This window comes from Mandrillus leucophaeus, unplaced genomic scaffold (assembly GCF_000951045.1).
Source record: "Mandrillus leucophaeus isolate KB7577 unplaced genomic scaffold, Mleu.le_1.0 Scaffold130, whole genome shotgun sequence".
Classification (NCBI taxonomy): domain Eukaryota; kingdom Metazoa; phylum Chordata; class Mammalia; order Primates; family Cercopithecidae; genus Mandrillus; species Mandrillus leucophaeus.
Window position 1 is genome coordinate 4,446,218 of NW_012101255.1, and position 27,212 is coordinate 4,473,429.

A 27,212-nucleotide genomic window follows, 5' to 3' on the forward strand; every position below is an offset into this window, starting at 1 on the left:
GTAGGAACAGCTCAGATTGAGGCTTGAAGAAAAAGTAAGATGTCTACCATATCACTTGAGACCATCTCTGTCATCTTGCTTGATTCTCTAGTGAATGTCTGTCAGACTCTGGCAGGTTAGTGTGAGAGCATGAAGATGTAATGGTGTGGTCTAAATAAATGGGATGGAAAATGAGTGTGGCTGGGATTGGTGAGTGGGCATGGCCAAAAGCCGAGGTCTGTGAGCAGTTGCACAGGAAGCCCTGAAGTGACTGGAAACGCAGATCAGACTGGAGAAAAGCCCAGAGCACATGGGAAGAGGGTAAGAACCTTGGCAAAGTAGGAGGGTGAAGCAACTAGTCGTCTTCAAAGTGCCAAGGCCCAGGGTGTGGTTATGTCCTGTATGTGGGAGTAGTGACAAAACAGCCCATGGTGTGATCGAATTAGAGGGACCGGAGGCGAGGTAAACAAAACTGTGGCAAGTCGGTGACTCATGAGATCAAGAGGTCTAATGGCTCCTCGCCAGGAATCATAAGCTCACTAAGGATGATCATGAGAGAGGACAAGGAAAGGAAGACCATGCTGAAGCTGAGGGAATTACACAATATAGTCCAGATACACACATGCAGAGAAGATTATGGGAAAGGTGCCAGCCACTGGGGAAAAATCACTTGGTATCTGAAGAGAAAAAAGTATGTTAGGAAAACATACTTCAAGCTAAGAAGAGATTGGTTGCAAAGTTTTTTCAAATTGTAATATTGGAAGTGCACCTCCTAGCTTTGTGGTATGGCAAGTGGGTTATAGCTAATTTATAATTAACCCAAAAAATGACAAACTGTTGTCTTAGTTTGTCTTAAAACTAAATTCCTGAAAAGAATCTTGAGTACCACAATTTTTAAAAACTAATTACACTGACATTTCCAGTTCCTGGGTCCTAGTTATCCAGGCTGTGTGAGTGTGCGTGTGTAATATAAACCAAAACAACCAGATCCATTAACACTTGATGAATTTAGGTGAAACTCTCACTTACGTATGGAAAATCCCAGAAAGATCTGGAGCTGGAACAGAGGATTCTGCTTGTATTCCATGGGCTTACTATTCAACTGTGGATCAAGTTAAGGTAAAATGTAAATCTCATGTTTTGTGACACTTCCCAAAATAGACACACAATTGAAGGAAGATGAGGTTAGCATTTTCCTGTGGTCCAATTATATGTTAAAATCCTAGGAAAATAAGCTGTTTTGCAATCTACTTTAGCAAATATGCTGCTACCTATGACACACAAGACAAAAATCTAACATTTCCTAATATGATACAGCTCAAAGGCCTTTCAAGATTATATTCGGGAAGTTTCGATATTGTCTTGTGGGTCACAGGTAACCACTGAAAAATTGACAAAGAATGGCAGTATATTTGCATTTCAGATCATTCATTCTGGTGGATGAAGGAAGGCTTGGAGAGGGAAGAGACAGGAGGTTGGGAGGCCGTTGTAATACATGAGGCAAATTTCAAGGACCTCTACTGTGAGGAGGGAGAAAAGAAACGGAGTGAGTTATAGATAGGTGGGTGAAGTGCCTGAGTGAGCCAGGGGGAAGTAGCTCCTTGATAATTCAGAGTTCTGGCTCAAACAAATGAGTAAATCTGGTATTTGTGGTGCTATTTATTATTATACATTTCATTCATCTATGAATTTTTTAGAGACTGCCATAGTGCTTGGCTCATACTCAAGAGTTCATGAGTTTACAGAACAAACCAACACTGTTCATGTGGGATTCTTTTAAAATCACTGCTCATTAGCTGAGTTAATTTTTGCCTCTGCAGACATGCTGTTATGTCAGCATCACCACATGACCTACCTACTACTCACCATTGTTCCAATTTAACTACTTCAAGTAAAAAGTTACTAAATTGGCAGTACCACATTGGGCAAAGTCTACTTCAATCAGTCTCTCCAAAATTCCTGAGGCCGTGGGTGTAAAGTCTCAGTTCTCTGAAATCCTGACCTACATCACAAGGGTTACTGAAGATTTTCCTTGTTTTCAGGATCTCTACAGTGGATTAATTGGCCCCCTGATTGTCTGTCGAAGACCTTACTTGAAAGTATTCAATCCCAGAAAGAAACTGGAATTTGCCCTTCTATTTCTAGTTTTTGATGAGAATGAATCTTGGTACTTAGATGACAACATCAAAACATACTCTGATCACCCCGAAAAAGTAAACAAAGATGATGAGGAATTCATAGAAAGCAATAAAATGCATGGTATGTTACATTATTCTAAAAGAATTTTTCTACTTTTTTTTATCATTTTCTCTTTCAAATAAAATTATTTTGGAGACTATTCATTTGTTTTGTCTTAAAATAAACCACTTCTGCCTCACTTTGTATGTGAGGTAGAATTCTGTTCAAAACAAAAAGCGGATTATGCTCAAAATAACTTGCTAATTTATTTTCCGATTCCAAAATCTCATTTCCTTTGAAATAATCCACAATTAAGATTAAGACTTTTGGTGCAAAGTGCCTAGAAAAGCAGTGTATGATATTATTCACTTTAAAGTATCGATTTCCCTCATTTGTAGTAAAATAAGTCCTATTACATCAAAAAGATCCTTTACATTAACCTAATAATCATATTTTCTTTGAAATAGCCATTGGTTTAAAATATCCTGAAAAGTAACATAAAACCATATGCTTTCCCTAGCTATTAATGGAAGAATGTTTGGAAACCTACAAGGCCTCACAATGCACGTGGGAGATGAAGTCAACTGGTATCTGATGGGAATGGGCAATGAAATAGACTTACACACTGTACATTTTCACGGCCATAGTTTCCAATACAAGGTAAGAGCTATCCACGGCAATTACTCTTGCTGTTTGAAAATGTTTTAATACAAGTGAAGAAAACATTTCCTCAGAGAGACTTATGAAAAATTAAAAGCTGCAAAGAGTATAGCTGGTGCTTCATATCCGTGGATTCCCCATCCAGGATTCAATCATGGATTGAAAATATTTAGGAAAAAATAATTCTGCAAAGTTCCAAAAAGCAAAACTTGAATTTGCTGCACTGAGTACTATGTTGAATCCATGGAAATGAAATGATTTGTAGGCATTGTATTAGGTATTATAATAATCTAGAGATGATTTAAAGTATATGGAAGGATGTGCGTAAGTTATATGGAAAATGCCATTTGATATAAGGGATTTGAGCATCCATGGACTTTGGTAAGGGGGCATTCCTGAAACCAATCCTCCACGGATACTGAGGGATGACTATATAAGGCACAGCAATTTCAACGGACACACCAGCCTTTGTTACACCTTGAGCTCTTCCTGGGATTTGGATTTTTAACTGAATTTTCTGCTCACAGAGTCCTGATTAAGGCAACTGAGTGGAATTGCTAACAAAGAGGGTAGGAATGTTCACATAATGATGGATGAGAGTAGAGACCACAAGACTTTATTATAACCCTTTCCCTGCCTGTTCTAAGTTCTGTATCTTAAATGGTTCGAGGTGAGCAAGATTAGTTAGGTGACAAGCAACTTGGTCTGTACATCTCAGTCTTACTTCTGTTCTTTCTCAGTACTGATTTCAGTAGAAGCCAGTGGCCCTCCTGGAAATGCTTTTTCCATATGCTTTGGGCAAATTTAGAAAATGCAGAAGTTATCAAAAAGCATACTGCAGAAAGCCTGTTTTGTTATCTGCATTTTGTTTTACATAGATACATTGTATTCTTAGTGGACTTTCAATTCTATCCTTGTAGAAATAGACTATTAGCACCCAACTATTGTTTCCAGTTGAGACTCCCTGAAGTGCCTCTGGTTTTTGTCTTTTTCATCAGCCTCCTTTTCTGCTTCCTTTATTATTTACCTTGACTTAAAGCTTCACAGACAAGCTAGGATAGATTCGGGAAAAGTGAGGCTAGGGCTGAAATGGGGCCACAGCTGAGCTCCTTTTGTGTAGCTTAAGTGCTATGACAAACAGGCAAACCAGAATCAAGGTATAGGAAGTTTGTGGGTAGTCCTGATTGATGAATTCATTCTCATCACATGTTCACACCCACTTGATATGGATATCAAAGACTTAGTAGGAAGATAAAAACCACATTTTACCGTTTGTATTAAACACAGAAACGAGTTCAATTTTTTAAAGACAGATTTATCCATTTTTTCAATATCCTTGAGCTGACCATTAACAAATGACATGAGTGAACTCTCATATACAATATTATACATTATTTGTCATTTTTCTAATTAAGCACAGGGGCGTTTATAGTTCTGATGTCTTTGACATTTTCCCTGGAACATACCAAACCCTAGAAATGTTTCCAAGAGCACCTGGAATCTGGTTACTCCACTGCCATGTGACCGACCACATTCATGCTGGAATGGAAACCACTTACACGGTTCTACAAAATGAAGGTGAATATCCAGGTAGTAATTCTAGAAGCCATATATAAAAGATATAATTAAAGGAACTACTTTCCTAAATACTTCCCCCAATATGAAGCATCAATATGAAGCATTTGTGAATCTGCTGCCCTGATTTCTTCCTTCTCTACCTCCAAATAGGTTTTTTTCCTGCTAAATGGTGAGGGATACTGCTCATTTCCTGACAGCCAGTGCTTGTAACAGCACCAGTCATTTCTAAGTTAATACAAATGTGTAATTATACCTAAAGCTGATATAAGGGAGCAGTCATGTTGTTTACCAAGAAACAAACCACTATTTACATAAGACACATTTAAAATCTAATTTCTTTCTTAATAAAAAACAATTTTTTTTTCTAGGTGGCACCTCCATGTAAAAGAAGCCCAAGACAATCCCAAATAATATAATTTCAAATAGGCAGTGTCTTTCTGTGCTTCCAAGGGAAAGGAGGAACCTTACTGACTATTGTTTGTGAAAGATCCAGGGAAGAAACAAAATTTACATGCACTGCTCCCCAACCCCTGCAATAACCCTCCCCATGTGTAGGTACACACACACACTCACACACACACACACACACACACACACACAAACTTAAAATGGAGAAAAATGAACAGTTTTTTTTTGTAGGATTCCTGCACTGTGGCTGCAGGTTTTGGTCTTTCCTGGGTCTTTCGAGTTGAAGATTGTTGTAATTGGAAATGGTAAACCCAAAAGGAGGAAATTATGTAAAGAAAACCAATCTATGTCTTTCCTCCCTAAAATGGGGAAAAAAGGGAACATACAAATGAAGAAAATATAAATGTAAATATATTTCAAGATTTAAAAAGCTCTGAAAGGTTAACCTTTAGTGTAAATGAAAAGTTTTAATTTCTACTCCTGGGTCTTATACTAACAACTTATATCATGAAAAACTATTTACATTAATGCCCTTTTTATTAGAGCAGTCACTGATAACACTAGAATATCAAAGACTCTAACAGACAAGCCACTAAATTTAATGCCAATAACTTGAACAAGGTGAAGAGAGCCAAATATGATGACAAAGAAAACTTTAGTCTTTAAATAACACTAGTAAACCATGTGGTTACATGTGGTTGCATGTAAACCACACAAAAGGATGGTCTTGCTCAGAAAAATAATGGTGAGTAAGTAACATGGAGGCATTTGGGGAACTCATGTGTGCAAATGCCTGGCATGCAGAGTATGGTACTACAGGGTAACCCTACACACACAGCCACAGAGAAGATTCCTCCTGTGTAACAACCGTGAAAGAAGAGGGAGATTACTGCTTGGTTAAGAAAGTCGAGATGAAGCTATAGGACAAATTACAGAACAAATAGCAAATATGAAGGAAAAATCAACACTGGATAAAGAATTAAAGAAAAATTTGACTTTTGCAAAGAGAAAAAGTATTGCATGAGACTGAAAGAAGCAGACTGAATAAAAAAAGATAGTTTGAACTATGTTTGGCCCATAAAATCAGTAGCTAAGTTTATCAGTCTGAATCATCTTTAAATAAGTCCAATAAAGCTTTGAGCAAGTTTACATTAATTACGAGTCTTAGAAAAGTCTGCGTAGCTTTAAATTTCTTATAGGCAGGGACTATGTATTCTTTATTTCTAGCTAAGTACCCAAATCCAATACAATAGTTTGCTTATTGAATATATAACAACATATTAATTCAATGAAGAGAAACTTTTAAAACTTTTTTTTTTGACATAATTTCAGATTCCCATATACCTTTCACCCAGATTCCCTGAATGTTAACGATTTGTGTGGCCACATTGGCTTTCTCATTCTTTTTCCTGTCTCCCTCTCATGCTCACCCTCTGTATGTACACACACAGACGTGTATAGATACATACAACTATCTTTCCTAAAAACAAGAATATTCTTGTACATGACCACAATACAATGATCAAAATCAGAAAAGTAACAATGATTTAAAAACTAGAGATCTTCTTCCAACGTCACTAATAATCCTACTCATATTCTTTATAGAAAAAGAAAATCCCGATCATGTACTGCATTGTTGGCATGTCTTTTAAATCTCCCTTACTCTGAATATTTTTTTAATACAGGCAGCAACTTTGTAGAACGTCCTTCAATTTGAGTTTATCTAATGTTTCCTCATGATTAGATTTAGGTTATGTACTTTTGGCAAGACTATCATGGCATGATGTTGTGTTTTTCCTAGTACACCATATCAGGAGGTACAAGATATTGATCGGTTCCATTACTCGTTAACTTCAAGCTTTGGTTAAGATGGTGTCTGCCAGGTGTCTCCATTGTAAAGTTATTCATTTTCCCTCTACAATTAATAAAGATCTTGTAGGGAGGAAAGTAATCTTTCTTTAAATAAAGCAGCAATAGAATGAGAGATTTTTAAACATATGAAAAATAGAAAAATACAAATGAATCAGGAATAAAGTAACATTAAAAAATTAGAATACATTTAAAGAACCATCTACTAATTTTTTAACCATATTATTTTTAATAATGGTCTTAAAATTTCTTTTTCTATAGACACCAAGTCTGGCTGACTGAAATAAATTGGTGATAAGTGGAAAAAAGAGAAAAACCAATGATTCATAACAATGTATGTGAAAGTGTAAAATAGAATGTTACTTTAGAATGACTATAAACATTAAAAGAGACTGAAAACATACAACTTTGTGCATTTGTGGGGGAAAACTATTAATTTTTTGCAAATGGAAAGATCAACAGACTATATAATGATACATGACTGACATTTGTACATTAGGTAATAAAATGGATTCATATAGTCTAATCATATCACCACTATTAGGGTTGTATAAAACTGCATTTAAAAAAAGATCTATGACCAGATATTCTCCTGGGTGCTCCTCAAAGGAACACTATTAAGGTTCATTGAAATGTTTTCAATCATTGCCTTCCCATTGATCCTTCTAACATGCCATTGACATGACACCTAATACTCAGAGGGAATGGGTAAGGTATGAGGGAAAGAAATAAAAATAAAATAAATAAAATAGAATGACGCAAATCTGAGTTTTGTGAACCCTTGAAGAGATGGTCTAAAGGATGTTATCTGGAATGTCCAACTCTGAAAAGCAGAGTTGAGAGACAATTCTATAGATCAAATGCTGGTAAGGATAAACATTGCCATTAGAAGAAAAGCTTCAAAATACACCTGTGGCAGATGTCACGTGAGTAGAATTTTTGCCCAGCCTTAACTGCATTCAGAGGATAATATCAATGAACTAAACTTGAACTAAAAAAATTTTAAACAAGAAATTATAAATAAAGACACATGGTTGTGAATACAATGATATATTTCTTTATTTTCACACACACTCGAGCTAAAACAGCAAGAGCACACATCAACAAAAAATGGAAACAAGGCTTTGGCTGAAAAAAACATGCATTTGACAAATAATGTTAATAGCTAGACAAGAAGAAAGTTAGCTCTGTAAACTTCTTCATTTGATTCAGAGAAACAGAGCATGAGTTTTCTTAAAGTAACAAGAAAAGGAACAAATAAAATGAGGTTTGAAATTTTTTACCATGGCAAAACATTAACATCTTTCTCAAAAACATAGAGAAATCTGGAAAAATCAAGAAGATAAAATTCTGGACCAGTTAGTGACATTCTTTCAAGCATACTTGCAAAATGTTTCCTTAAAGTGTTCTTGGGATGAAAATGATTGTCATGTCTCCAACAGCAGCGAACTGATGTTGTTCCTTGGAATAAAAGTCAATCCCCACCTTAAAAAATATATGGCTTCTCCGAGGAATTCTTATGTCTTAAACACTTTTTACATTCTAGACAATTAAATTGATTGAGGTCATAAGTTAAAAAATGAATAGTTACCACTACATGGTAAGGTAAGCAGCCTGAAAACATCTGCATCATAAATGTGTGTGTGTGTGATATATATAAAGTCAAAAACTCCTCTACTTGTACTTTGGCATTCAATTTTTAGAAATTCAGTCTCAAATGCCATTATGGTATTTTTCAAATGATACCTTTAAGTCAATGATTTCTTTCGACTGCAATAGAGAAGATATGGCAAGAAAAATGCTGCAGTACCATCTTCTGGGAGAACATTCATGAAATCCTTCAGTTCTAGTTCCACAGCAATAATTGACAATGTTTCTGTTTGTAGAAAAGAATATCTGAATTAGAACGGAAACTGTGTCTTTCATTCAATCTATTCTTACTTAACCAACCAATTAGAAGCCAGTTCAGGCTGGGCGTGGTGGCTCATGCCTGTAATCCCAGCATGGGAGGTCGAGGTGGGCGGATCATGAGGTCAGGAGTTCGAGACCAGCCTGGCCAACATGGTGAAACCCTGACTCTACTAAAAATACAAAAAAATTAGCCAGACATGGTGGCACAAACCTGTAATCCTAGCTACTGAGGAGGCTGAGGCAGGAGAACCGCTTGAACCCATGAGGCAGAAGTTGCAGTGAGCTGAGGTCATGCCACTGCACTCCAGCCTGGGTGACAGAGCAAGACTACATCTCAGGGAGAAAAAAAAAAAAAAATAGAAGCTAGTTCAGGTAACAAAATGTTATAACTTCAAAGAAAAAAATCAATCTCTTAAATCCATAGGCTTCTTTATGGTTGTAACTTATTTTTCCTCATTAGAATCCTTTGAAGTTTATTTTATATCAGCCACATGAAATTTGGATTTATTATTTCATTGCTGAATTACTATATTATTTTGCAATTGATTTCTACTGTCCTCTAAAGAAAAGTACAATCATTTAAATACTTTTTTTTAATGCTAAGGCTATACTAAAGCTAATTTATAAAGATTGTTTGATAGGATAAGAAACACCAATGTTTTCCCAAATTAGTTCCTATTGTAACATTTCACGTTGTTAATAAGCACAAATCTGTTTTCACGACCATTTACTTCTTTTCCCCCCAAACTGCAACAGTGTTCTAATGAATTTTTTTTTTTTTTTTTTGAGACGGAGTCTCGCTCTGTCACCAGGCTGCACTGCAGTGGCACGCTCAGCTCACTGCAACCTCTGGCTCCTGGGTCCAAGAGATTCTCCTGCCTCAGCCTCCCGAGTAGCTGGGACTAAAGGTGTGCACCACCACGCCCAGTTAATTTTTGTATTTTTAGTAGAGACGGGGTTTCACCATGTTGGCCAGGACGCTCTCAGTCTCTTGACCTCATGATCTGCCCACCTTGGCCTCCCAAAGTGCTGGGATTACAGGCATAAGTCACTTTGCCCAGCCCCAATGAACATTTTTAATATTAAGGAATGTAACATACATTAAAAAAAATGCAACTTTATGATTCTCCTGCTTCTTAATAGATACATGCTGCCCTCTCCTGGAATAGAAGGGTGAAAGTTATGAACAATGTTCCCAATAAACATCCACTTGGTCTTACATCTTCTATCCACATGTCAGTGCCATTCCCTGTGTGATCGTTGCATGCCCGTCACTTCCTCTATTTGTAGAGCAAGTGAAATATAAGATCCATTCCAAAGTCATCTGTCCAATATGCAGCCAGCTAAATTTTTCTTTACACAAAAGAATGAACTGCCTTTGTTGCTAAATAGTTAATGAATAAAGCAGCAATGGTTTAGAGAAAAGACTCCTAGTTCTGGAATCCAGAGAGACTTGGGAAGAGATCCAGACTCTTCCACCTACTCACTGAGTGGCTTTAAGAAAGTCACTTCATCTCCCAAGTCCTAGGTTCCTCATTTATAATGTAGTTGTACTGTCTGCTAGCTTCCATAGTTCCTGTGAAAATTCAGCTAAAATACAATGATGCACATCTGACATAAAATCAGACCTTAATAAACAGCAACTACTAACTAGCTTGCAAAATAAATAGATGTGAAAAATATGAATTATTGATGTTTTCCTATCAAAGCAGTTTACTTACCTAAATGTGGAACCTGTAAGTAGTATCTCAGAAACAAAAAAATTAAGTTGGAGAGCTAGTGTGGAGTTGCTACAGAGTCAACAAAAATATCACCACTTCCCAATTCTCCTCTTCTCCCAAATAAGGAGGGGATAATACAGGTTATCACTCCAAGAACAAGGTCAATATCTTAAATTCATAGAGTACTTTAAAAATTAATAAAATACTTTCATATATAACTTATCTTTAATTCCTTCTGGAATCCTTTGAGGTTTTTATTTATTTCATCCAAGCCCCATCCCAAACAGGGTAAACTAATGGGTATTATCCCTGATTTAGAGTTGGGAAAATTAAGGTTAAGAGAAGGTTAAAATTACTTGCTCTACTCCACTCACCAGCTACCTAAATCTACAAGTTACATATAAATGATCTATCTAAATGTAAACATGTGCCCTTAAAATCTTTCTCCAGCATGTCTAGAAAATATTTGTCAAAGGTTAAAAATAGTTATTTCTCGATGGTGGATTTTAAATTATTTTTAAATTTAATGTTTGTAATTTACTACAGTACCAGAATTTTAAAAAATAAACATGGCTCATTACAAAAAAGTACTGAATATTTCCTTAAAACAAACAACCAATCCACTAAGCCCTGTTTTAATGGTTCTGCATTAGTGTGGTAGCTGTCAACCAGGAAAATTTTGCCCCACAGGGGACATCTGGCAACATCTGGAGTCATTTTTGCTTGTTATAACTGGGGCAGTAGTATTGACATCTAATAAGTAGAGACCAGGGATACTGGTTAATATCCTAAAATGCACAGGGGAAACCCCCATGCACACGGACAATTATCTCGTCCAAAATGTCAACAGTGCCAAGGTTGAGAAATGGTGTATTACAGAGATAAGAAATCCAAACTCCTAAGCATGTAAGTCCCTGAGCTCCATCTCCAACCTCACCCTCTTGCAATTTTGCCTAACATTTAACTTTTGATTCAGTCCTGAACTTCTCATTTAGTCTCACGACACTAGAAAACTGGCTTGCTCTAGGACACTTCTAAGTAGCACACCTAGAACTCAGTTCCAATTCTCCAGATCCTAATATAGGGCTATTCTCAGTGTACAAGTGTTAAGAAAATGCCCTTCTGTGAAACAAACATAAAGTTCTTTAGTTGTCTCTGTTTCTAATCAATGAACAGTTACAGAATGCTTCCTATACGAGAGGCATATTGCTGGTGAGGAAAGTATAACCATGAAAAATGAATAAAACACTATGCCAGCTCTTGAGGTATTACAGTCTAATAAAGGTAAATCACACATGGCACTTAGTCTCATTAGCAATACACACACACACACACACGTATGCACACAAATGTATTCTGAAGACAGAGAAAAATGCAACATTTGGAGGAATGATTATGGGTGAGTTGGGGTGGAGTGTGTGGATGTGGATCAGAAAAGGATGAAGAGTCTTCTGATTAAGATAATGATGATGCTGAGATGTAAAGATGCGGGATGTCTGTACTGGAAAGTGCTCCACCAACACAAACAGTCAGTGATAAATTATGTAAAGGGTATGCAAGTAGGGCAAAGCAATCAGACACCTGACACTTCCATCTTCTGAAAACCTAAAGCAATCAGGGAGATGGGTAGGACTGAGAATAAAGTCACCCCTTTCCCTTCCCAATCACAAGCATACAGCTTTAATTAAAGGGGGATCTTCAGAAAAATAATCTCCAATGGCTACTGCCTCGGCCTTACATTTTAAAAATCAACTGTCTTGGCTAGAAAACACAATTTCAACACTGTCAATTTCTAATATTTTATGTGCTCTGCAATCGATACACCCATACCCTTTGTCATCAGGAAAGCAATTAACTAATTATATTAATGCACAGCAGTATAGAAACGGATTAGGTATCTATCAAGATTTATGATTACGAATTATGAAAATTCCAATAACTACTATGCTGTAAAATACTGTACAATCTAGATACTCAACTTTTAAATCCTTGAGGTTGTTATTCATGAATACTTGCTTATAATTATGTTTAACAGTTATGATCTTAATTTCCTACATGAAGTAAATTAAGTACTCTGATCATTGATAAAAGATGTAATTGCCTTAATGACTACTCACATTTTAAAACATTGATGCTGTCATTTTCTATGACTGTGATAATTTGTTAAGTGTTTGAAAGGATTAAGTTAAAAGAACATAGTTCTGTGACTAGGAGATAAATGAATATCAAATGTCAAAGGGAGGGTATGTGAATGCTGAAAACAAGCTCCCCAGACGGTTCTGAAAGGCCCTCAGTCTCACTTGAGAATCACATGAAAATACTTGAGAAAGACGGCTTCACCAAATTTAAAACTGAGACTCTTTAAGTTTATAATCAAGCAAAAAAAAAAAAAAAAAAATCATTTTACCTTTTAATGATGACAGGTAGAGCTGATACTTCTCTCCACCACATTTTATTCTCCGACAAAGTTCAGGTAGCAGTTTTTTCCACCACAGAGTCTATCTTAGGAAAAAATGAATAAATTTTAGTTTGATGCATTTTATTCTCAGATTTCAAACAAGAATAAGAAGATTGTGCAGGAAAGCACAGGGCAAAAATACATCATTTTGTCTAAGGCAACTAACTTTGTTATAACAGAAGTTATATCAGCAGCCAGTCTTTTGCCTTAACTATAACATAAAAGTCAGGTTTGTAACTTGAAAACTCAGTAATACATATGTTGTACATATGTACATGGCTATTTTCAAGAAGTAACACACATATCCCATTGTCATCTCTTATGTGGCAAGAAGGAAGGAATGAAGAAAAAAAAGAACTAAGGTCCAAAATTATTCTAATTTCTAAACTAAAAACCGTATGGCAGAGAAAATATTTTCCCATCATACACTGTTCCCAAATCTTCAGGTAATCAACTATTTCATCTTCAAACAAAAGATTTTTAATGATGATAATATACCATCTCACATAATTAACAGCATTTAATAGTACTCAAAACACATAACATTATTTAACATATATGCTCACTGGACCCACACAGCCCTGAGGTTGGATTAGCATAAATTGTCCCCATTTTGCAGGAAAGGAAATGAGGTTATCAAATCTGATTATCACTGATCAAGCCTAAAAACATAATCTGAAAAAGCATACCCGGTTCTCTTCTTTCAGTTCATGATTAGCATATGGAATGACTGCCTCTGGGCATCTCTCTAACAGTATGTCTATGCACTGTTCATACTCTTTCAAGCGTGTACGACACAGAACATGGACACTAAGGCCGGCAATAGTGTCTTCTGAAAGCGGCTCCAAGAACGGAATAATGGAAGCTATGTCAAATGAAGGACCACATATAAGAGACTATGAACAGAAAAGTGAAATGTTATGAAATGAGGCACCTCAAAAACTAAAACACAACATACAGAATTTAGTTTCTTAAGACTAAACACTCACTTGCCAAAAGTAAAATAGAAAGAATGCCATATTAGAGTACATGCATGTGGTCCTTATTTACTAAATCTAAGTAAAGTATAATCTTGAAACTACCTCTAGTTTAAAGATCTGTTTAATAGAAAGCAATCATTGTTAAATAACATTATTTTATTTGCTTTGTGTGGACTGCAAATTAAAACCAATGGACATTCTTCAGGACTCTATCCTAAGGGAATAATCAACATTGTGGTTAAAGATCTATGTCCAACGATGTTCACCGCAAGAGTATTCACAGTATTGAAAATTTGTAAATAATCTACATGTTTAACAACAAAGGATAAGTAAACACATATGGCACACTCAGATAATGGAACATTACACAGCCATCAAAACTATGTTTTCAAAGGCTAGTTAATAAAAAAATGCTTATGATAAAATGAGTAAAAAAATTTCAAAATGAAATTATATTCTGAACATGATCAGTTTTATAAAATCTACATAGGTAAATGCACATACAGAAATACTGTCGGAAGAGCATGGCAATTTGAAACAGCACACAGGATGGGACAACAAAGCCTACTCTTTATTTTCTTTACATCCCTGCCTGCCATTTTCCAAATTTTCTATAATAAGTATGTGCTACATACATATGCAAAAATACAATTTAACACTTAATAAGACTAAAGTGATTGTTTAGAACTAATCATTGTTATCAATACCACTTTGTCACAAGATGAATAACAGCGGGCTGTATTATCTCGGAATTTACAACTTTACCAACATTTACTTTAAGCAATTAAACTATATATACTACTTTTGATTCTACCACCAAAATAATCTCCATTTTCCCTTTCTCCAGGATAAAGATGAGATGGTCATATCCTAATTTTCTTGTCCCTGCCTCCTTTTTGCTACAGCATCTTCTGAGGCTCACAGGAGAATATGGAATGTGATCTATCCAATCACAGTCAGTGTGATGATTTTATTCCAAATATCTACCAAGGAATGACCAGGAGAATAAGGTCGGTCCCTTTTCTTCCTGCAAGTTTAATAAATTATTCATGTGAATAATTTCCTGACAATCAGATGGCAGAGATGAAATAAGGTTGATAATCTCTCACTCAAAGGGTCTCCCAACATGGAAGAAAAGAGATTATCTCTCTATTTAACTCTTGACTAATCCAGATAATGGGGAAGGGAGTGGGGGCAGTACGAAGGAGCAAGGCATGTGTACCAAATTATGACTAAAATAAAACTAGTCATAACTTCAACTACCCATGAACTTTTACTTAGTTTTATCCATGTAATCAGGAAGTTTGAAAATAAGGCCAGGTGCAGTGGCTCACACCTGTAATCCCAGAACTTTGGGAAGCCGAGATGGAAGGATCGCTTGAGCCCAGGAGTTCGAGGTTACAGTGAGCCACGACTGCCACTGCACTCTAATCTGGGCAATAGAGTGAGACTCTGTATCTTCAAAAAAAAAAAAAAATTATAAAAGTTTAGGCAGATTATGTTTCTCCTTCAATAGCAAAGATTTTGCTATTTAATAGCAAAGATTTTCCTCCTTTAATAGCAAAGATTTTCCTCCTTTAATAGCAAAGATTTTCCTTTAAATATATTTTGAAACAAATTTTAAAAGATCACTGAATTATACTTTTTCAAGTAATGATTATAAATATGCTTTAAAGATTTATCAGGAAAATTTAATAGCACTTATTCCAATTACAATTTTAAATATGTAATTAGTGTATATGTTCTAAGAAGGCAAAGTTCCACTGTCTTGTCCAATGCTCCCCATAACATCTACAGCACATGCTCAAGCAATATTTGTGAGGTGAACAAAATCTGAGGCTAGGCCCTCAGAAGGCTTTGTATCACAATGGTACTAGAGACAAGAGACAAGAAGAATCTTCTTTTGTTATTTTTTAAAGAAGCACATAAATAATGCCATCTCTGGGAACACCACAGCCCCACCTGAAGGCTGAGTCTAAGCAATATGGCCTCTTCAGCTTCCCTCCTCTAAGCCCCATTCCCAATTTGATACTAAGTAACAACTACATTTATATCAGTTCCCATAGTGTAAATGAGGCATTGCAAATTCAAAAGCCTAAAGAGGCCAATCAAATGATGAAGATGCATAAGGGCAGCTGGGATAAGGAAAACAGACACTCAGCATTTGGGTCAGGATGCCCTAAAGATGATAACTGTGCGGGAGGACAGTGTGAGCACTGCCCAAGGAGAGGCTCCCGGTCAGTCCCAACCCTCAGGTCAGAAGCAATGAGGGCCGTGGGTTAACAGAGCTGCTAAATTTTTCAGTAGTGACTTGAAACTCAGAATTCTTAATAGGAAATCTTAATTTTTGTATGTTAGCGCCTACACTGGGAAGACCAAAGAAAACAGATGTGGGGATTATATTGGTCTTTGGGCCACTAAACTGCATTAATAAAATCATACGCTCATGTGGCCCAGCCTGATCCACCAAAAATGTGGACTTTAATTCTCACTGCCAGCCAAAACACTGCTGCAGTCAGAATTATTAAAGGATGATCCACATTCTCTAATCATCCCCCTCATTTCTGAAAAATCCTTTTCAGGAGCTGGATAAACTGACTACTTTGACCTGTTTCTTATAAGAGAAATAGCAGTGCCTGGCTTGGGTGAGAGGCCTAAAATGTGTAAGTCAACACTAACAAAAACAAACTACATCAATAAAAACACCACTACACATTTGCCACACTTTCATTTCACAAAGTGTTTTCAAGTGCATCCTGAAAATGAGGAAATCAGCCAGGAGACTTGGTGAAGTTTGTCCATCCACCTGCAACGAAACCAGCCACTCAGCACAGGTGTCCCATCCATCAGCAGTTTCAGGCACAGGCAGGAATTCCCTCCAAGTGTCCTGAGTATGCCTAACTATGGATTTTGCCCCTCAAAATTCTACATTCTAGATTAACAGGACACCTGGGGTCTCAGCAAATTTAATCTTACACTACATTGTAATATGCAATTTCATAAGGAGGTATTTTTACTTACCTGTAATTTTGAAAGATCTTCTGTATAATTTTTATCCGCTAATGAATCAGATGATATTAAGATGTGAACCCATGGATAAATTAAGCCATAATGACTACAGGCATTTATCTAAAACATAAAAGAATTTCTCATAAACAAAATATAACAACAAAAGCTTGCTTATCCATTCCACGAAGAGCAAGCAATCATTAATTCTCTGCCATGTCATAGAATTAGGTATACACTTTCCTGGGAATGGGAAGGACAGTTTTTAAGAATGTATTCCCCTGGAAAATATTTCAGTCTTGCTTGCTTCTACACTAAATATTTCCATATACTTTAAAATGTAAATACTCCAAAGACGCACTCTCTAGCAAAAGAACAATACTGCATTTAAGCCAATTATACCTAACAAGAATATTGGAAATAATTTGTATTAATACTACTTTCTTTAGAAGGCAAAATATCTTTCATAAATTCTCAAGACAATTCCCAAGAAGCCCTGCTTATTCAAGAAGCTGGTAACTTTTCCACTTAGCCCTCCATTAGCCATGGCTAATGAGCTGTGAGAGAAATGGGCTGGGAGCAAGAAGGGTAGCAAGAAGGGTAGAAAGAGTTATTACTGGCTGCCTCAAGTGCTACAGAACAGCTCCTTTATGTGAAACAGACAGGAAATGGGGGCCCACTAAGGAAGTCTCCCTCCCACAGCCTTCTGCAGTTCCTCTCCCACCAATGAGGTCTGCAGATGTCTTCTCTCTTATGTTCTATTTAATGATCCTCTGCTGAGGAAGGACAGATGTGATGTTCTGGAAGAAGTCCCTTTCTCCATGCTTTGGCAACTGAGCTACCACTTCAAGTAAGTGAGGGAAATTAATAAGTGGAGGACATTCAGAGTACAAAATTATTTAAAATGTAGGCCACTTCAGTTATAGACAAATTTTAAGTGTATTTTTAACTCCTGCGTAAATAAGATACCTGGTAATAGAAAACTAGGTTATATTTTATAATAAATTATAAAAAATAAGAAGGGATGTTTTTGTAATGGGCAATGCATAGGTTAAATTTAAGGTATTATTCCATTATCTTACCAGATCCTCCGACGTTCGCAATGGTGTGGTGTCAGGAGGCTGCCTCTTAGACAATCTCCAGATGTACTGGGATGTGAGCTTGAAAAAGAGTTCCTGAAGTACCACATCTGGGAGACATGCCACTAGCTGAGCTTCCCAAAAGTCTACCAAGAGCTGAGGAGTTGTATCTTCATCCTTAGCACAAAGCATCTTGAAAACAGTAAAAGAAGCCTCTATATTCCAGATAAATATAGCACTGATAAAGCGACAGCTGGGCTGAATATCAAAGCATCACATGGGCCATGCAATTAATAATTTACCATTAGCATTAGTGCCATGGCGAAAGAAAATTTAGACTTTTTTTAAAGGAAACAGATTCTAGGTTGTACAAATAAAGTTTCTTCAGATATAATCTTTTAATTAGTACTTTTATAACTGATTATGTATGTCTGTTTTTTCAATAAACAAATGAAAAACTCACTTCTCTTATTCTGTCCCTCCCTACCACCAATTTAATGAGGCCATCCAGAAAAATCACATTTTCAAAGTGACAAACCTTAAAAAAGGAATCTGCTTCTTCAATTCCAATTTTGTTGTTCTTCTGCAAGCCCAGAACTGAAGCCACAAGCAATCCAGGCTGAGTCTCCTTCAAGTGAAGTGCAAGCTCAGTTGGAACAATCTGTCCCTTTCTCTGTTGAATCAACAGTCGAGGTTCCAGAATGAAGCCACATACCAACTTCATCTTCAGATAAGAAAGAAATTTAGGAACAAAAGGTACATTGTATTTAGATTGTCCACCTTAGAAATACTAAACATGCTAGTGAATTCACAATGCATGGTTAAGCTATTAATAATTTAATCACAATGTTTTCTTTGACTATAAAGGCTAGTTCTTACCCAAAGAAGGACACCACTGACTGTCTCACAGAAGTTACTAACATTTCACTAAGCATCAAGGTGTCCTATTTTTTGTAGAGAGCTTTATATTTAGCTCTACTTGATTTGAAAATGCAGTCATTTTTCTGTATCCATGGGTTTCACATCCAAGGATTCAACCAACCACAGATCAAAAATATTCGGGATGGCTGAACGCAGTAACTCATGCCTGTAATCCCAGCACTTTGGAAGGCCAAGGAGGGCAGATCACTGGAGATCAGGAGTTCAAGACCACCCTGGCCAACATGGTAAAACCCCGTCTCTACTAAAAATACAAAAATTAGCCAAGCACAGTGGTGCACACCTGTAATCCCAGCTACTTGGGAGGCTGAGGCAGGAGAATCACTTGAACCCAGGAGGTGGAGGTTGCAGTAAGCTGAGATTGCACCACTGCACTCCAGCCTGGGCCACAGAATGAGGCTCTGTCTCAAAAACAAACAAACAAACAAACAAACAAAAATCCCAAAAAATGGCGGCGGGGGGGGGGGAACTGCCTCTGTTCTGAACATGTACAGATTTTTAAATTATTATTCCCTAAATAATTCAGTATTAACAACTGTGTACATAGCAGTTGACATTATATTAGGTATTATAAGTAACAGAGATGATTTGAAGTATATTGGAGAAAGTAGATAGGTTATATGCAAATACTATGCCACTTTATATAAGCAACTTTAGCTTCTGTGGATTTTGGTAACTGTAGAAGGTTCTGAAACCAATCTCCCATAAATACTAAGCGACGACTAATATATCTTAAGTTTTTTCAAAATTATGAAAAGTCATTTTTCTAGAATTCTACTCTTCAAAACAGAAGACATCCCGATGTTGACTTGCTCTCCTCATCATAACAAAGCATGTCATTTGTACAGCGATAAAGCACTTACGTTCTTCCTTTTTTAGTAACCCAAGTCATACTGTGGGCTTTGGCCACAATCTGGCAAGAAAACAGTGTAGGAGCACAGGTTCTGAAGTCAGGCTGCCCGGTTCAATTCTGGTTCTACCACTTAACAGCTGTGTGATCCTGATGAGTTACTTAACCTCTCTGTGTCTTAATTCCCTCATTTGTATAATACTTAATTCCCTCATTTGTATAATACTCCTACCTTATAGCATTATTAAGAATTAAATAATATATGCAAGGAGCTGGTAAATAATAAGTGTTCAATTACACTACCTCTTATTTTCTTCCCTTAAATGATTAACACCTATGGTAGTGTCCCTAAATGACCTCTTTTCCAAGGGGAAGCCTGTGTTTCTTGGTACAACATTTTAATGTCCAATCCTCCATAAAGTTATCTGTGATTTTACCAAGTGGGGGTTATTTATGCAACTACTAGACTTCTAAAATCCATGGCTAATAGCCCCTTTGCTGTTCTTAAATACATATTACTCTGTTCTTTTCCAGTGCACACACCATATCCCTGATGCCAGATCACATCATCCCCTTGGAGCACAGCCAGTTCTTCAGTAACAAGCTCAGTGCTCTGAACACACCTGACACTAAGTTGAAGTCTTTAGATATCCACTGCTGTCATTTATCAGTCTTATTTCTTTTTCATTTGCCAGATTCGAAGTCCCATTTGGATCACTTTGTTTCTAACATTGTCTGTTTTCCATTACAACCAAGAACATATGAGCTAGAAAGAAGCCAGAAGACAGCTAAACACGTCAGGATTACCAGGTCCTATTTCAGCCTTCTGTTAGCACTGGGCAGGGCTCCATACCTCTGAATGGCTTTTCATTTCATTTCTGTGCATGTCAAGATCTCCCATTTTCAGAGCCACTGCTGCCTTGGTCAATGTCACTAAGATCGATGAAAACCCAGAAGTATCCAGCTTCCTTAGATAGCTCATGGCAGTTAAAGGATTAATATTCTTCATAGAAGGACTACAGAGAATATGGGGCACTTGCTTTGGCTCAGCCACATAAAACATCTGAACCACTTTTGCTGCTAATTCCTTTGGTGAGCAAGAAGGAATAAAAGGAATAAAAGGTCAGTCGGTCAGAAGAAAGCAACAAAATCAGCAAAACATGTGCAAAAAGCCAAGACACAAACATTCCAAGTAAGATAAAACTATAGTATTATGTTCTAATTTTAAACAGACAAAACTGATACTAATACAAGGGAGGCCTGAGATAACCTGAAGTGATCTCTTTGCTGATTATAATGAAGAAAAAACAATGAAAATATGTACCAGGTTATGACCAGCATTTCTAATTTCAACACTTCAGAAGAAGAAAATAAACATCTGATTGAATTATAATAAAAATCCATCATAAAAACTACTATTTAGTTCAAAATATACCCAATTAAGTAAACTGTATGAGAAAATTTCATTTCAAAACCTTAGAACATTTGATACCACAATTTCTAACTTGGCATATTTGCATCCAACTATGTATGAAATACATGAGGGGTTATCTCTTCTTTTCTCTCTCTAAGACAGGGTTTTTCCGTATTGCCCGTGCTGGAATGCAGTGATGTAATTGTGGCTCACTGCAGCCTCAAACTCCTGGGCTCAAGCGATCCTCCTGCCTCAGCCTCCTGAGTAGCTGGGACTACATACTGATGTATGCCATCAAGCCCAGCTAATTTTTAAATTTTCTGTAGAGATGGGGTCTTGCTCTATTGCCTAGGCTGGTCTCAAACTTCTGGCCTCAAGTAATCCTCCCAACTCGACTTCCCAAAGTGTTGGAATTGCAGATATTAGCCATGTGCCCGGCCCTAAAAATAATCCCTAATAATGTCTTAAGGTCACTGGCCTAAGGTCAGAGTTTTGTAAGTGAAGTTTTGGACACACGGAGTAAGGGATAATTAGGGTTGCGGGAAGGCAAGGGCCGCATTCTGTGTAGCTCTTCTGAGGACATGCTACTGTCACTGGCAGGTGTTGAGACTACAACAGACCACATGTCCCTGTCTGTATAATAAGAAAGTATGAGAAGATTACCCATAAGTTCTTTTCCAAGCTATCATTCTATCTTCATTAATGAAGAAAATGGCACATGACTTTTTTAGAAAAAGAATATCAAAGAAGAAAAATATTTGGAACCTGATTTCTAAACAGTACTACATAAAATAAACCACTAAAATGAAAAGTTAAAAATACTAGATCTAAAACAGAAAACTATAATCACTTCACTTAATTCTTCATCCAGGTTTTCATAAAGTGAATGATTAATGTAAAAGATTAATCCCCTCTCGTATTTCTGTAATCCATCCTCTACTGTCCAGTCCATGCGGGCCAGAACTTCAGCCATAGACAAACCAGACATCTTATAGTATGGCAAGGTGAGATGAGAATGCTGGGAGTCAAGCCTAAAGGGAAGGAAATAAAAAACCTGAAATTTGTCATTTTTTTAAAGACAGGGTCTCACTATGTTGCCCAGACTGATCTCAAACTCCTGATCTCAAGTGATCATCCCACCTCAGCCTCCCAAAGTGCTGGGATTCCAGGTGTGAGCCACCATGCCTAGTCAAATTTGTGATTTTTAAACCTGGATATCTAACACATTCTATAATAGAATATATCATGCTTTCCAGAAGATATAAATTCCAAAATACTTTTCTACTGCTATTAGTAACTAAAACAAACTCCTAAGTTTTATTTTACAGACTTCTAATTAATGCAGTTTCTTTTTGCCTGCTCATAATAGAAACAAAAACAACAATTTAAGTTAGTTCTAATATTCATGATCAGACTCTAAAATAATGGTGTTTATAGGAGGAAAAGTCTGTTTTATTAATCTTTAACCATTCATGTGGATCAAGTAAGTCGAAAACAATCATATGCAAAACAATGTGTAAACATTACTCTCAAAAATAAAAACACTATTCATACTAGTGTCCCTTTCTGACATCATAAAAGCACTGACTACTAAGATCAAAATCATAGACTGTCCAACTGGCAGCTCTCCCTTAAGCTACAGACAATAAACTAGTCATACAGCTATGTCAGGGATTTTCAAAGCCTGAGAAAAATGTCAAAGCCCTAAGTTAAACAGTGGGAAAATCACAAACTTGGGACTTACTGCTCATCTTCTAAACTGTGACTCCTTGAGAGCAGGAAATGGGTCACATTCATTTTTGTATGTTGAAGCCTGGCACAGTATCTAACAGAGTATGTGCTCAATAAGTGCTTGTGGAAGAAGTGAATAAATGAACCACCTCCCCATTTATCAGGTAACTACCAGAGATGGAAAAGCTAACAAGTGCACCCAAAGTTCAAGATGGCTTCTGTAACAAGGTTTCAAGAGGTGTCACCCACCTGCTGTAACAGTCCCCAAGGTGCCCACAGCTTTCCTTAAATGCTTCCAAAAGTTCTGCCTTCTCTCCAGGTTCCAGCTGACTGGCATCCATCAGGGCAGCTCGCACTAACAGATGAGCCTCACTGAGAAGGTGAATGCAGCTCTGGGTTTTGACAGTCTTATAGGTATTGCTATAGTCTATCTAAAACAAAAAAGACAAACACTAATGTTGCTGAAGAGAGACTCTCAAAAGTTCCTCAGTTCTTAAAATAATTTATACATTTTGTTAGTAAAGTTAACATTTGGACATATTAAACCCTAAAAGTAAACAAACTAGTTATGTATCATTCTGACAAGCGCTTAGCTGAAGGGCTTTTTTCCCATCATCTATGAGCCAGTTTAATACATACATGATTATAAATAATACCTTGTTAAACAGCTCTAATCATTAGAGAGGTCCAAATAATACTGTAATACTAATAATACTGTAAACTTAGCAACAATTTTATCTCAATAAGACTAGTGAACGTACTAATATTTGAAATAGTTAAGCTGAAACAAATTATGATTTAATTCTTTCTCAAATTTAGACTGAGCATTCTTCCCCTATTTTAGTTTCAATTTGTAAGTTTAGGCTCTACTACATCTATTTCCATAACTCATAGAGGGCTCGTAAAAATTATCACTAGCTAATCTGACTCAATCAGTATATTCAGACTCTAGCAGTCAAATCACCTAAATGAAGACTTTCAATTAAGCAAGACTGAAAAGACAGGGCACAGCTGACATAATAACTGGCATTAAATTATTGGCAGGGACAAATCAGGCAACACCTTGACCTGATGATCAAAATTAACATCACCAAAGAGGGGCAGATGAACAGCATGTGCCTCCAGATGTGATACCCTTAACACAAAAATCACCTATGCAATATTCTGGCTGAAAATGCATAATCTGAATCTAACCATTAAAAAAAAGAGCAAACCCTAAATAAGGAATACTCTCAAAAAAAAGTAAAGGGGAAAACTGTATTTGTCAAAAATATCCATGTCATAAAATATAATGAAAGGCTATAGAAATATTCCAGATTCAAGGAGGCTAAAGAGACACACTACCTGATCCTAGATTGGGTCTTGAACTGGAGGAGGGGGAATGCTATTAAGCCACTGAGTCAGCTGACAGAATTAGACTATGAACAAACCAGATAAAGCACTGTGCCAATGTTAAATGTATTAAAACATACTACTGTATTGTGGTATGCAAGACAGTATCCTGATTCTTAGAAAATATATGCTGAAGTACTTAAGGGCAAAAGACTGATGTATGCAGTTTACCTCCCAAAGAATCAGAAAACAGCGTATGTATACGTGTGTGCACAGAAAGCACAGAGTGCATAAAAGAGAGAGAGAGAAGCAAATAGGGTAAAATGTTGACTATGGAGAAATCTGTGTGGGGAATGGGAATATACAGAATATTCTTTTTTGAAAAAGAGTCAGGGTCTTGCTGTGTCACCCAAGCTGGAATGCAGTGGTACGACCATAGCTCGTTGTAGCCTTGAACTCCTGGGCTCAAGTGATCTTCCCATCTTAGCTTCCCAAGTAGCTAGGACTACAAGTATGTGCCACCACAACTGGCTAATTTTTTTTATTTTTTGTACAAATGGGATCTCACTGTGTTACCGAGGCTAGTCTCGAACTCCTGGCCTCAAGCAACCCACTTGCCTTAGTCTCCCAAAGGGTTCAGAACAATATACTTATTCTTGCAACTTTTCTTTAAGTCTGAAATTGTTTCAAAATAAAGAGTTAAAATAATTGCCAGGGAGCAGTAGGAAGCTCTCACTCTTAGATCAGGAATAAGGATGCTCCCTCTGGGTCCCTCCCCCCAGGACAATGCTGCAGTAGCTGTAGTGCCCTGGGACAATCTGCTAACATTTCTAAATAAGAAGAGTGGGACAGGTATATACAATCCTAGATTTTTTTTTTTCTCCATTTCTTAGCTATCTTTGCTAGGGTTCAAAGTTAAGGTCAAAGACTATGTTTAGATTGGCCAATCGATCTTCTTCGGAGAGTGGGTATGAATAAGGCAGTCTTATTCTAGTGAAGGGAATTTCTACTGGTTCCTTGGATGTCAGAAGCTGTAAAAATAAGGATACAGAGAGAGAGACACATTCCACTGTCAGAGTCAGGAAGCTGAATGGCTGCAGTATCCTGCATGTATGATAATTAGAATCAATTTCTGATCATTAATTTCAGTCTAAATATCTACAAACAAGAATCAGAAGTTTGAAAAGAGTACCATCTCTTTGTACAGTTGCACTGGTGAGATCGTATTCACAATATACAAATTCCACCCAGCCTCAGCTACAGGAGGTATTTTGATCTTAACACTGGTATCTTTTCTAGAACTAAAAGCAAAACAAAGGACAATAATTTTAAAATGACATTATTAATAAATGGTAGTTGCAAATGGTAAATATTGGATATAAAATAACTATAAAATCATTTTCATTTACTATCTTAAGTGATTAACTGTACACTCTATTGTTATGGAATATTAGTTCATAATACTACATAGGCTAACTGCATTTAATATTCTGTAATTTTCTAATGATAAACCAACTGCTTCCAATTCACTCCACAAGTATTCTCAAATGAGCAATAAGTTCAAAGAACAGGCAAGTCCTGTCAAAAGGAAAATATCCTTGACTGTGGAAGTCCCCATGCCCAGGCTCGTTTCTGCATTTGACTTTCACTAATCTAGCATGCCCTAAGCCACAAATCTAAGCAGAAGCAACATCATGGCTGCTGAGAATATGATGAAGACACATAAAACTGTTAAGTTTGCTTAAAGCACTATCTTATCTCTTGCTTTCACTATGTGATGCATTTTCTTTAGTGTATAATCTTTTAAAATTGTTTATCAAATGAATTAGAATTTTTAGAAGATCATTTAAAAAGTTATATCAAATGTGCAACACTACAAACTGCTTTTCCTCTCGCCAGAAAGCTTTTAGGATCAGTAAGCCCCATACTCTGTGTACACTCAAAGTGATCAGTTACCAAGTCCCCCTCTGATTCCTGTTGATGCAACAAAGCATAGCCACTAACAATTTGAAAAAGTAAAAATCCATGTTAAAAATAACCTATGTTTGATATGACATACACTATATGCTTCACTCCCTGAAGAGATTTCTTTCTTGATTAGATTTTCCTTAGAGAAGTTAGATTGCATTCTCTACCACTAAGTAAGAAAACATCAAATAGAAGCATAACTAGTCTGGAATTAAGCATTCTATTCTAAACAATGGGAAAGCAGAAACCTAACAGATAACAAGAGATGAATGTTATCAAAATACAACTTTATTTTCAGATAGATCGCATATCTATAGATCATAAATGTGCTTTAAGGTAAAACATACATTATTAATTTCTTTTGTAATATCAGAAAATAATTTTAGATAAAAATGTAACTACTGAAAGGGTCAAAGAAGAAAGACAGTAAAAACTCCTATAGTTTCAATTAGTATTACAGGCTCAGTCTTTCCCATTAATTACACAGAAAAGCATGTCCTTTAACTAATCTAAAACACCTTTGATTTTTACTGAAACTATTTTATAATCCATTTTCTCCTAAAAGTTCCCAGGTCAGTTATAAAGTGTATTACAGAGATTGTTAGAACCTTCTTTTCTTTCTCTGGAAAAAGACTACCATAAAAAAGCCATTTGATCATTCCAAGTTACGATTTAAAAAAAGATAAACACAAAATATACCAGTTACAATTCATTCCAGAAACTGGCAGGAATGCCTGGGGCAAGGGGATGCTTACAGAAGCCTCTTGGGTGACTGTCTTCTCTCTGGAATGGCCTCAGGGTCTGCTTTAGTCAAAAGTATGATGTGGTTTTTAAAGTGACAGATGGCTTTCAAGCCTATGAAAAGCTGTATTCTTAAAGCACAGACATCCATACTAACAGGTGGGCAAGCCTAGTAAAGGAAAACCACAAATTTAAGCAAGAAATAAAGGTACATGCACTTCAATCTTCAAAAATCAGTCAGTTTATTTGATAAAATCTCCTGCTGCCGCCATCCCATACCCACCACCACCAAAAAACAAATAAACAAACAAAAAAACAATCCAAATGCCTATTCTTAACAGAGGAGGTTATCTAAACCTATGTAACCAATAGCGCATTCTATAGAGCTACTCAGTCAACAAACTCATTTA

The 27,212-nt window shown here is 36.5% G+C and overlaps 2 protein-coding genes across 4 annotated transcripts in view; one reads left to right on the forward strand and one right to left on the reverse strand.

Annotated features, from left to right (window-relative positions):
* The window catches only part of LOC105534114 (ceruloplasmin), a 59,186-nt gene extending 40,897 nt beyond the window's left edge, over window positions 1–18,289 (forward strand). Inside the window, exons 14-18 of one of the 2 annotated variants that reach the window (XR_001005215.1) lie at window positions 992–1,098; window positions 2,022–2,238; window positions 2,678–2,817; window positions 14,648–14,752; window positions 17,834–18,289. Coding sequence is in view for 1 of the 2 variants with exons in the window: in XM_011972790.1 (XP_011828180.1) it covers window positions 992–1,098; window positions 2,022–2,238; window positions 2,678–2,817; window positions 4,233–4,395; window positions 6,934–6,950 (644 nt within the window). In the remaining variant the exon portion in view is untranslated. Of the gene's footprint in view, window positions 1–991; window positions 1,099–2,021; window positions 2,239–2,677; window positions 2,818–4,232; window positions 4,396–6,933; window positions 8,167–14,647; window positions 14,753–17,833 lie in introns of those variants that run through there. The other variant, XM_011972790.1, reaches the window with a different exon arrangement.
* Window positions 7,707–27,212, reverse strand: part of HPS3 (Hermansky-Pudlak syndrome 3) — a 46,391-nt gene continuing 26,885 nt past the window's right edge. For both annotated transcript variants that reach the window (XM_011972787.1, XM_011972789.1), the window contains 11 exons: window positions 26,817–26,971; window positions 25,286–25,394; window positions 23,011–23,192; window positions 21,881–22,061; window positions 20,470–20,703; window positions 18,366–18,551; window positions 17,831–18,019; window positions 16,764–16,871; window positions 13,452–13,658; window positions 12,712–12,802; window positions 7,707–8,548 (listed from right to left, as the gene is read on the reverse strand). In XM_011972787.1, coding sequence (XP_011828177.1) covers window positions 8,421–8,548; window positions 12,712–12,802; window positions 13,452–13,658; window positions 16,764–16,871; window positions 17,831–18,019; window positions 18,366–18,551; window positions 20,470–20,703; window positions 21,881–22,061; window positions 23,011–23,192; window positions 25,286–25,394; window positions 26,817–26,971 — 1,770 coding nt within the window. In that variant the 3' untranslated portion in view covers window positions 7,707–8,420. The remainder of the gene's footprint in view (window positions 8,549–12,711; window positions 12,803–13,451; window positions 13,659–16,763; window positions 16,872–17,830; window positions 18,020–18,365; window positions 18,552–20,469; window positions 20,704–21,880; window positions 22,062–23,010; window positions 23,193–25,285; window positions 25,395–26,816; window positions 26,972–27,212) is intronic.